Source organism: Aquarana catesbeiana, linkage group LG04 (genome assembly GCF_042186555.1).
Source record: "Aquarana catesbeiana isolate 2022-GZ linkage group LG04, ASM4218655v1, whole genome shotgun sequence".
Classification (NCBI taxonomy): domain Eukaryota; kingdom Metazoa; phylum Chordata; class Amphibia; order Anura; family Ranidae; genus Aquarana; species Aquarana catesbeiana.
In genome coordinates, this window is record NC_133327.1 from 221191302 (window position 1) to 221203413 (window position 12112).

The 12112-nt window shown below is 43.5% G+C and overlaps 2 protein-coding genes across 21 annotated transcripts in view; both read right to left on the minus strand.

Annotated features, from left to right (window-relative positions):
* Positions 1 to 12112, minus strand: part of EIF5A2 (eukaryotic translation initiation factor 5A2) — a 568757-nt gene that overhangs the window by 453414 nt on the left and 103231 nt on the right. The gene's annotated exons all lie outside the window — the stretch shown is intronic.
* TNIK (TRAF2 and NCK interacting kinase) overlaps positions 1 to 12112 on the minus strand; it is a 451082-nt gene that overhangs the window by 6138 nt on the left and 432832 nt on the right. For 19 of the 20 annotated variants that reach the window (XM_073626212.1, XM_073626204.1, XM_073626210.1 and 16 more), the window contains 3 exons: positions 3272 to 3421; positions 2924 to 3083; positions 1591 to 1730 (listed from right to left, as the gene is read on the minus strand). In XM_073626212.1, the coding sequence (XP_073482313.1) occupies positions 1591 to 1730; positions 2924 to 3083; positions 3272 to 3421 (450 nt within the window). The remainder of the gene's footprint in view (positions 1 to 1590; positions 1731 to 2923; positions 3084 to 3271; positions 3422 to 12112) is intronic. The other variant, XM_073626214.1, reaches the window with a different exon arrangement.

A 12112-nucleotide genomic window follows, 5' to 3' on the forward strand; every position in this document is an offset into this window, starting at 1 on the left:
ACTGGGTGGATATACATCTGCCACAATACTGATTTGCGGCAGAACCCCAGTTGAGAAACCCTGTGTTATTAGCAGAGAGGTGCAGGGAAGCATGCTGGTAATTACTGCGCTGTTCCTCACCAGTCCTCCTCTTGTCTGTCCCAGGCTGTTGTATGTAATATCACTTGGATGGACAAGAGGAGGGCTAGTGGGAATCAAAGGGAAAAGGCATGTTACAACAGCAGCTTCCCTGCGCTGCTCTGCCTGTGGAGGAAAGCAACAGCTTTTTTTTTTTTTTTTTTAATATTTATTCTATTATTTAATGCTGTTTGTTATTTGTTATTATATCTACAACTTGCTGGTCATATCCAATGTTCTGTGAGCTGTAGATCTGAAAATTTGTTTCAGGGGTTCCCTGAGATCTCAGCCTTTTGCCAAGGGTTCCTCCAAGGTAAAAAGGTTTAGAAACCCTGTACAACACAGTTCTAGGGAAATCTAAAGAAGATTGCACAATCTGACTATAACATGTGTAGACAGCTTGACAGTGGAGTATAATAGTAAAAATTAGACATACAAAGAATAGCAAAATTTCAGCACTCAGCCCAATACACTGCCCAGTGCTTTAATGCATCATCTATTTATTACATGTTAAAAGACTTGTAAAGAAAAACAATTACAGTGCTGCATTTTGGTTTAGAGTTTACATTACTTTTACATATGCTTTAGATAATATATGCTTTGGGTATTTATTTTCAGAGTTCATAGTACTTGCTGTAAAGAGTACAATCTCTTGCTGTAAAGAGATACAATCAATTCAAAGTGAAACACTGCCCCTAGTGGCCATGAATTACTGGGAAAAATGGTATATCAGTTACACAGTCGATCTTTGAGTTGTTGCTTTGTATGAAAAGTATTATACAAAGTAAATATTTTGTTTGGGAGGGCAGCATTAGGCTCCATGCATACTGGCATTTTTTTAAGCTAAAAAAACTACAGAAAAAGCAATGGATAAAAAAACACTGGTAATAGTTTTTTCTAGTAGCGTTTTATTAGCATTTTAAGCGTGTTTAAGAGTGTTTAGAAACGTTACCATTTTATTAGCATTTTTGCAGTTCCTTTATTGAAAAAAGGAAAGAAAAAAAGCTCAAAAACTATATTAGTAGCATTTAGAAGTGTTTAGGATCATTTCTGCTGGAACAACCTTCCAAGAAACTCAACAAAAGCTTTTTTTTTTTTGCTCCTAGACGCCGAAGCTCAAAAAACACTAGTAACCTAAAGTAGTGTGCATGGACACATTGGATAACACTATTTAGCTTCTAGGAGCAGAAAAAAACGCTAATAACAGCTTTTAGGAGCTTAAAAAAAAAACTAGTGTGCATGAAGCTTTAAACATATCTTCTGCAGTCTGTGCTTGCATAAACGACATATTCTTTTTGTACAGTGCCAAAATCATATACCAGTAATCAGAACAGTAAAAAGGTGTACTGACTCCAAGGTAAGAAGACACCCATCCTTCAGTAAACGGTAATATGCTTTTAGTTTTCTGTGTGCGAGTGAATAAGGTTACACCATAATCCATCAGTCAAACCATAGTTCTTATGTAGTACATACCTTATCGTTCCTCTCACACAAAAATTTTAACCTCTGGGCTCTCTTGTGCATGAATACTCCATCCAGGTGCCCGGTCTCCACTGAACGGATTTCAATAGCTTTCTCTCCCCAGCCCATTATCTGATTGGAATGGATATATGCTGCAAAGGACAACACAAGCTTTAGACTGGTGATGCTAGATATCTAGAAATAAGGCCATGGGCACATGGTCCCCTTGATCTCTTGATTTACTGATAACAGCCTGTATTTCTTTCCGCACTACTAGTGCCAAGGGAGTCAAACATTTAGAATTGAATTAAACTAAAAGCACTTACTGAAGTAAAGTTGTCAAGACAGTTGAATGTGCAGGCACAACTGAACCACCCTAAGGGCTCCCATACTTGGCTAAAATTTTTCCAGCTGCATGCTGAGTTTGACGAAATTCGAGCCATGGGTGCCTCTGTTGGCACAAACTGACACTGCTTGGATATTTTGACAGTCGCTGCAGCTAACTGTCAGAATAAAAAAGCTGGCAGTGGAGATTCATCCATTCATGCTGTTAGATTTCTTTTGTTCAGCCTGCAGGCAGAATGAAAGAAAAGTAAATGTGTATGGACAGCTTAAGTCATCTGTTCTGGCCACGGTATTCCTTTGGCCTTCAGAGACTGTTCACATTTATGCCTATGGGGATGATCTGCAGATACCTCTAATGCCAGCTTATCAAAGGAAAAAACAACGGCACTCAGACAAGGGGTTCCAACCTACTTGATCACCATTTCTTCAATGACCGTGTCTATTGCATATAGATCACAGACATTACATTGTCAATTTATTTGGCCATGGAACATGCAATATTTGTGAGTACTTAAGTGTCGTGCTAATGCAGACGTCATGTCATAGCATTTTTAAAAGCGACTCTGTCATAAAAGAAGAATGAGGTCTGCATTACAGGCCATTTTCTGAAAATGCTAGTCACAGTCCCAGAACAAGTCTGCTGTAAAAGAGTGTCATGACTACTTCTCTCTATAATCATTCCAGCTCAGTGACTCAGATAGCATTAAAGTCAAGTGCATCAGAATGATAACTAGAGAACTACAATTCTAAAAGAGAGTTTAGTAATGGCAGCCCTAATAATCTACCAAGACAGTATACTTTTACGACTGAAGATTTTCAGCGTTATGTGGCCATGGCTGCCCACTTTACCCACAATGTCCAGTGTTTGTTGGGTTAGGCATAAGTTCTAAGGGCCTTTGTTTCAATTTTAATATCCACAATGCAAACAAAGGCCTGATCATTTAATTACACATGCAATGTAAACTAGAGGCACAGTTTTGTCAATACCCAAAACACTAACCTACTGAAGTGGGCATTTCACCCCACTGAAGCACCACATCTTTAGTAATTCGGCCATATGTGTTAACATACACCCCTTCATCCTCATAGCACACAAGCATTTCCATGCCGTCTGTTTTGGGCAAGATAACAATGGCATGTGGAGTAATGTTTCCTTGAATCTGAAAACAAGAAAAGAAGATTGAGTTTAGACACAAGCATCATATCATTTGGAACATAAAATGCAATCTTCAATTGGGATTTTGCTATACTTAACCTATATTATCTTGAATTATTTTCTACCAGTAAATTAATTAATTTAAAAGGTACAACATTATACCTCAACCACATTCTGGACGTATTTACTTACATGAGATGGAATGTAGATGTCATATGTATTTCCAGAATCAACATCAATGACGTGGAAACCAGTGCTTGAGCCAAATATTACTTTTAACCTTTGACCTTCTTCTACGGTGAGATCACAGAGCAATGGTCTATGCTGGAGGTCTGTAAAGGACTAAACATATACCTTCTGTTTTATTATCGGCAGCTGAAACTCCACACAAAATAAAAAGTAATATTGCTTGTTATTATTTGTAAAAAACCTCCATGAATTACTGGCAGACTCTTCTGAGCTTCCAGTGCACATACTGTAATTATTAGGCAGATAATGTTGTTTTCTCACTTGATCTGTTGACGATAGTGTTCTGTATGGGCCAAGCTTAATATATAAGACCAACAAATACAGTATCTCACAAAAGTGAGTATACCCCTCACATTTTTGTAAATATTTTATTATATCTTTTCATGTGACAATAATGAAGAAATGACACTTTGCTACAATGTAAAGTAGTGAGTGTACAGCTTGTATAACAGTGTAAATTTGCTATCCCCTCAAAATAACTCAACATACAGCCAATAATTAAAATCCATAATAAATGACATAAAGGAAAAAGTGGTTCAAGAAAAAAATGTGTCCTTTAAGAGCATAAACACCACCACCGTGTGCCTATAGATAATAGTGATATTCCACCGTAGCTGTTGATTCAGCTTACCAGACGGCAAGCTTAAAAAGGCAAGTGGCTATAGCCCAGCCAAGGCCTTTAAGCTTGCTGACGCTCTCGGTGTTCAGATGGCGGGGGGTAAATCTCCAGGCTCACTCGCGGTGTCCACGTATGAACATATTCCAATGAAAACCCAGGTAGCTCAGAGGAAAAAAAGACTGGCCATAGTGTGATACCCTCTAAATATTTATTATAAAAGCATGTAGTAACTCACAATAAAAACAGCAGAGTTGCGCATACGAAAGCCGGCCGGCATACAAGATAAGCGGAGCCCGTTCTCCTACTCCGAGGGCGTGGTGACGTCAGTGCATGCCTTCCCAGACGCATTTTGTCATCATCTGACGTTGTCAATGGGGAACGTACAGGGTTTTCATTGGAATATGTGGGTACGTGGACACCGCGAGTGAGCCTGGAGATTTACCCCCCGCCATCTGAACACCGGGAGCGTCAGCAAGCTTAAAGGCCTTGGCTGGGCTATAGCCACTTGTCTTTTTAAGCTTGCCGTCTGGTAAGCTGAATCAACAGCTACGGTGGAATATCACTATTATCTATAGGTGCATGGTGGTGGTGTTTATGCTCTTAAAGGACATATTTTTTTCTTGAACCACTTTTTCCTTGATGTCATTTATTATGGATTTTAATTTCTAGCGCAGTTTTTTTATACAATTTTTGAATTTTGGTGTGATCGCACTGTATGCTGCTGCTTATTGTTGTGTTAGCGCGGTATTTCTACTATTTTATACAGCCATTAATGTCTAAACCGCTGGTAACAAAAGTGAGTACACACCTAAGTGAAAATGTCCAAATTTTGCCCAATTAGATATTTTCCCTCCCCGATGTGATGTGACTCATTTGTGTTACAAGGTCTCAGGTGTGAATGGGGAGCAGGTGTGTTAAATTTGATGTTATCGCTCTCACTCTCTCATACTGGTCACTGGAAGTTCAACATGGCACCTCATGGCAAAGAACCCTCTGAGGATCTGAAAAAAAGAATTGTTGCTTTACATAAAGATGGCCTAGGCTATAAAAAGATTACCAAGACCCTGAAACCGAGCTGCAGCATGGTGAAGACCATACAGTGGTTTAACAGAACAGGTTTCATTTAGAACAGGCCTTGTCATGGTCGACCAAAGAAGTTGAGTGTACGTGCTCAGCATCATATCCAGAGATTGTCTTTGGGAGATAAATGTATAAGTGCTTCCAGCATTGCTGCAGAGGTTGAAGGGGTGGGGGGTCAACCTGGCAGTGCTCAGACCATACGCCGCACACTGCATCGAATTGGTCTGCATGGCTGTTGTCCCAGAAGAAAGCCTCTTCTAAAGATGATGCACAAGAAAGCCCGCAAACAGTTTGCTGAAGACAAGCAGACTAAGGACATGGATTACTGGAACCATGTCCTGTGGTCTGATGAGACCAAGATAAACTTGTTTGGTTCAGATGGTGTCAAGTGTGTGTGGCGGCAACCAGGTGAGGAGTACAAAGACAAGTGGGTCTTGCCTACAGTCAAGCATGGTGGTGGGAGTGTCATGGTCTAGGGCTGCATGAGTGCTGCTGACACCGGTGAGCTGCAGTTCATTGAGGGAACCATGAATGCCAACATGTACTGTGACATACTGAAGCAGAGCATGATCCCCTCCCTTCGGATACTTGGCTGCAGGGCAATATTCCAACATGATAACGACCCCAAACACACCTCCAAGATGACCACTGACTTGCTAAAGAAGCTGAGGGGCATCCTCAAATGGAAGGTGGAGGAGAGCAAGTTCTCTAACATTCACCAGCTCTGTGATGTCGTCATGGAGGCGTGGAAGAGGACTCCAATGGTAACCTGTGAAGCTCTGGTGATCTCCATGCCCAAGAGGGTTAAGGCAGTGCTGGAAAATAATGGTGGCCACACAAAATATTGACACTTTGGGCCCAATTTGGACATTTTCACTTAGGGGTGTACTCACTTTTGTTGCCAGCGGTTTAGATATTAATGGATGTATGTTGAGTTATTTTGAGGGGACAGCAAATTTACACTGCTATACAAACTGTACACTCACTAATTTGCATTGTAGCAAAGTATCATTTCTTTAGTGTTGTCACATGAAAAGATATAACATTTTTACAAAAATGTGAGGGATGTACTCACTTTTGTGACATACTGTATATAATCAAATATTGAACAACTGGGATGGTAGAGGTGACTCTACAATGGCCACATCAGTTCCAATAGGCAGTTATCATAAATGTGCTGTTTTTTTTCTCCTGCACAGTTAGATTTTATGGATCAGTTTGGATTTTTACAGATTTACAGTTGGCAATACACGGATCAAAATTTGGCTAGTCCAGCAGGGACGTATTGGAAAATTAGCATCAGTCAGTGGCTTTAGCCTCTTATCAGTGTATTCTGACAGCAGCAGGTGACAAACTGGGGGACCGTTTAAATCATAACACAGTACTCTGCTAAATGCCTGTTGCAGTACTTTATACAGCCAATTTAATATGAATAAGCTAATGGGGCAGGCTGCATTTGCATGCAACACACAGCACACAATGCGTTGTGCCACACTGCATTGCAGTGCACATGTGTTTTGGAGGTGCGTTGGGGTACTAATCACATTAAATGGCACTGTGGCGCACCAAAGCATGTAATGTGCTTTGCCGCATGTTAGCGCAGCACAAGTGGTATAGGCTTAGCACACTGGCTGTAACAAGGCTGTTGTATACCTCAGCTATTTTTGCTGCTAGATTTTTAAAGAGCTATGGAATATGAATTATAACTCAGAGATGCAGAAGATAGCTTTATACTTGTTCCTACGTCTATACTTTGATTTTAATAATTAAAAATAAAAGGGCAACATTTTTGTGAACGACAAAATAGTAACGGTAGGACAAACATTTCACCTTCATCTAAGGCAGGGCTCAAAATTTCAAGTCCTGAGCTACTAGCCAGGCCTCAAAGGTTATTTGCCACCAGTTGCCCCGCCCAACCCCTACCGTGCCTCACCCCTAATCATGCCCTCATAAATTATCTAATGAAATTACACTTAAATGTTTTATGCAGAATTAAGTTATAAAGATAAATATTAACAACAACTTTATCCGTGTCCACCAATGCAGCCTACCCGTGTCCACCAATGCCTCTGTCCGCCAGTGCAGCCTACTTCCCCCCAGTGCAGCCTGCGGCCCCCCCAATGCAGCCTGTGTCCCCCCCAATGCAGCCTGTGACGTCCCCCCCAGTGCAGACTGTGTCGTCCCCCCCAGTGCAGACTGTGTCGTCCCCCCCCAGTGCAGACTGTGTCGTCCCCCCCAGTGCAGACTGTGTCGTCCCCCCCAGTGCAGACTGTGTCGTCCCCCCAGTGCAGACTGTGTCATCCCCCCAGTGCAGACTGTGTCCCCCCCCCCCCAGTGCAGACTGTGTCGTCCCCCCCCAGTGCAGACTGTGTCGTCCCCCCAGTGCAGACTGTGTCGTCCCCCCCCAGTGCAGACTGTGTCGTCCCCCCAGTGCAGACTGTGTCATCCCCCCAGTGCAGACTGTGCCCCCCCCGAGCAGCCTAAGTCGCCCCCCCCAGTGCAGCCAGTGTCGTCGTCCCCCAGTGCAGCCGGTGTCGTCCCCCCCCCAGTGCAGCCTATGTCCCCTCCCAGTGCAGCCTGTGTCCCCCCAGTGCAGACTGTGTCCCTCCCCAGTACAGACTGTGTCCCCCCAGTGCAGACTGTGTCCCCCCCAGTGCAGACTGTGTCCCCCCCAGTGCAGACTGTGTCCCCCCCAGTGCAGACTGTGTCCCTCCCCAGTGCAGACTGTGTCCCCCCCAGTGCAGACTGTGTCCCCCCCAGTGCAGACTGTGTCCCCCCCAGTGCAGACTGTGTCCCCCCCAGTGCAGACTGTGTCCCCTGTGCAGCCTACCTCTGCAGGGGAAGAGAGAGGAGAGCCGCCGTCTGGTTGATTAGAGCGCGGGGGAACATAACAGCTGTCATTTCAATAGCTATGTGTTCCCCGCCGCGCGCCATCATATACAGCCCCTACCCCTTGTTCGGGCACTTTTATAGACAGATCACCCGTCCAATCCTGGGACGGGTGATCTGTCTATCAAAATTCCCCAGACAAGGGGGAGGGGCTGTATATGATGGCACGCAGCGGGGAACACACAGCTATTGAAATGAAAGCTGTTATGTTCCCCCGCGCTCTAATCAACCAGGCAGAGGCTCTCCTCTCTCTTCCCCTACAATGGCTGGGAGAATGGCTCCCATAACATCCAGGCTGGCGGCGGTGCTCGCCCCCCCTGCTCACAGGCAGCCCACACTCGCCAGCCCTCAAAATCCACTCGCAAAATGCGAGCAGGTGAGTGGAATTTTTGAGGGCTGATCTAAGGCATTATGTAAATGGATGGTGAGAGCCTGAAAATATGCCCAGCATAAAACTCCAGGATTTTTCCTGTGCTCGGGGAGTTGTAGGTGCCGTGTAAAGCCTGCATACAAGCGACCAGCTTTACTCTGGTAAGCGCAGATACTCAGCTTTTACCTGCACACACACGTTTCAACATATTTCCCTAACACAAAACTTCCATGTTCGGGAAATACATGGTACTTGCATGTGGTAAAAAACACCATGAACAGAAACATAGGGTGTGTGAAAACCAAAAGCTAATTTTCAGCCTATCACATATTTGTGCCTAATAATACTGCTCACTACCTTGATGGCCTCAGCCTAAAGCTGCCTAATTCGATACACGTTCTTCAGAAGATATACTTTACACTGCTGTAGAAATACTCCTTACAGCTTAGCATGAAGGATTGTGATTCCCACCTGACAGCTTTTATCTATTCTTAATATGCCCAAAAGTGATATATTTCTGGAGGGACGGCCTAGTGTCTAGCATCAAAGTCACTACAATTCTTTCCTGGGATCAGCTTGCTGGGAGTAGTTTAGGAATACCATCAACATTCTGCTTGATCTGCTGCTATTGTACACCAAAAAAAAAAAAAAAACATACTTAAATGGGAAGTTTCTGTTCTCATTCTGTTTTGAGCAGCAGTAGCAGCTGTAGATAATAGCTATTTGTTTATTCAGCCAAGTCAAGGGAACCATTCTATCATAAGTCTGTGCTTGCTAAAGCGACCATGAGCTTATAGGTGAGTGTAGAATGCAATTGACATAAGCTAGACAGCTGCAAGCAGTTCTGCTCCGCCGTAACACTTACGATGCTGGTAGCAAAAGGGTTAAAAGATTGAAAGCAACCCTTCTGACTGTTGGCAGGTGTTCATTTTCGGCCTCCATGGCAATGCCTGACTCTTGAGCTCTCAGCTGCAAAACAAGTTTGGAACTCCTTCCTCTCTTTTTTTTTTGTTTTTCTCCCTCTTTTTTCTAAACATTGCTATTTTCCCTTTTGCCCCACTAGCTCCTCACCTGGATGAGTACTTTCTGGAAGTCATATGTGTCTGGGTTGACACGGTTTCTCAGTTGTTAGGTAGTGTAAAGTCACCCCAGAGGAGACTACTGGCTTACAACTACACCTTTGTGGCCCTGGACTCACGGTGCTGGGAAACACAGACAACACTGGACTGTCAGAGCAAAAGGTGGTGTTTGCATTGCCTAATCACTGAAAATCCCTCGAGAACCCAAGCCAGGAGAATTTGATAAAATCATGAAACACCTGCTGGAAACCCCTAATGCTCGGGCAGTAATAATTTTTGCAAATGAAGATGACATAAGGAGAATTTTAGAATCAGCAAAAAGAGGCAACCATACTGGATATTTTCTCTGGTATGGTTCAGACAGTTGGGGCTCTAAAATTACCCCAGTATACCAGCAAGAAGTGATAGCAGAAGGAGCCATTACAATACTACCAAACAGAGCTTCAATAGATGGATTTGATAGATATTTTAGAAGCCGGTCTTTAGCCAATAATCAAAGAAATGTTTGGTTTGCTGAATTTTGGGAAGAGAACTTTGGCTGCAAATTGGGATCACATGGTAAAAAGAATAGCCATTTAAAGAAATGAACAGTTCTTGTTCGATGCCTGCTCCGCGTATCCGCTGACCTATGCCATCCTGGCTTGCTTTGAGTGTTAACCACTGGGAGTTGCTGCTGCTGGAATGATGTCCGGATATTGATTTACTGTGCAGGCTTGCTAAAGCTTGCCCTCCGGTAAGCGTGCAATCTATGTGGTGGTGGACCAAATCAAAGGGTGGTGTCCCTGTATCAAGGAATTCATTTACTTTCACTAATATTCATTGGATTTTTCTGCACTGGACTGTTTACATTTTAATTTATATTGAGAATTGTTCATTTAAATTAATTATTCGTTTTTTATGTTACCCATAGTGTTTGTGGTATATTACGGGTATTTATTCACAATTTCATTTTATTTTAATTTGCGCAGCCTCATTTTCCTTTTATATTTACAGTTTTGTGTGTAGCGCTGGTAGATTTCTAATCTACCGCTTATATGTAAATTTAATGGGTCATCTGTTCTGTACATAGTTCAAATTTAATCTATGGCTAAATTAGCCTCTGTTCCAGCATTGGCTGTGTTGCATGCAGTTCCACACTGTCACCTGTAGGTGTCGTCACCATAGGTCGGTGTTGGAAAAGCAACAAGCTGAGGTATATTGAGTGCTCTTCTTTCTCTGAGGCAACTCGGCAGAGGTGGTCTGCAGCCGTGCATACTGGGAGAGAGTACTTAAGGGGCAGGCGCCATTTTTCTTTCTCTTTGTCCTGCTGGCCCTCCTGGCCTAAAGGTATGTGACGGGGAGTTCTACTTCGTGGCCCTCCAGGCCGGAGGGCTGCGTTGCTACAGCCATGCAAGTGGGCCCAGAAGCCTGTCTGGGGCCTACTGCTACGGAGATGGTCCTGTGCTGTCTGTCCTGTGGGAAGAAGCCGGACAATTGAGAAGACCCAGGGGAGGACCCGTCTTTGGAGAGGGCCCGTGCGGAAGGCTGGTATCTCAAGAGGGGCCTGGTGACTCAATTGGAGGATGCATCTTAATCTAATCTACCGCACAAGCACTGCTGGGTCAGCTTAAAGGTTCTGGTACTGTGTTGCTGTTCATCTAAAACTACTACGTCCTGTGGCAGAGGATCGTACAGTTAAATTGTTCTTCTCAAGTCTGTGGCAGAGAATTTTTGTTCGTGCTACGCTCCGGCTGCTAGGTCAGTGAGAGAGACCTATCCGGGTGGGCAAAGATTTAATCTTGTTTTGAAGGTACATTCGGTCCCGAGATTTCAATTCCTCAGTAACCTAAAGAAAAGGTATTTGAACTTTCCTGCAACTCTTCTTCTACCTCTTTCCTGCTACTTCTTCAAGTTTTCTCTATTTTCCTATTAAAGCATTGAAAAAGTACTAAAGTGACTGGTGCCTACATTGTCAGATACAAAGCTCAACATGGACTCTAAGTTCTGGTATTGGTTAAACTATAGGTAAAGAGGGGATGGTAACAGCCCAATTTAAATCAGCAGCTCCTTCGGGGGTTAGTGCTACATGTGTATATCTAACATAACTGTGCTGCAGCTACATTCATTGTTAGTTTTGTTAGGTTAGTGCTGTATTTCTTCTTGTTCACTAAATTGTGTGATGACAGACTGTTTGCCTAAAATCTGACCATTATTATGCTCCATCAGACAATTGTTGGCCAACTTTCCTCCAACAAATTTTGTATGGCAGGCTAGTAAATTTTCGGCGGACAACGGTCTGTTGTCAGATTTTCCTATCGTGTGTACACAAGTCTGTCACACAAAAGTCCAAATCCAAACACACATGCTCGAAATCATTGCTCACCTAACACGACATTAGCAGAAGGTGCCCAAAGGGTGGTGCTCAAGAGCTGAAATTCCTCGCAGTACGTCACTACATTCGTGTTTGTTGGCCGACGATTGTGTACCGTTTGTATGCAAGACAAGTTCCTGGCACTCGCCCTTCAGACAAAAGCCTGATGCTTTGTCTGCGGAAAATCCGATCATGTGCAAGAGGCTTTAAGCCTGGTACATACTAGCAGTTTTTTTTTCGTTCAACCCAGAAGGATGAAAAAAAAAAGCAAACCTGAGATCGGCTTACTAATGTGATGTTAGTGCTGTGATTTCCCCTGCTTTGCCTTGGCATTCTGACGGGGGGGGCTTGACTTCCCAACCCCCCCCCCCAGAACACACTGATCTGGCAGCACTGA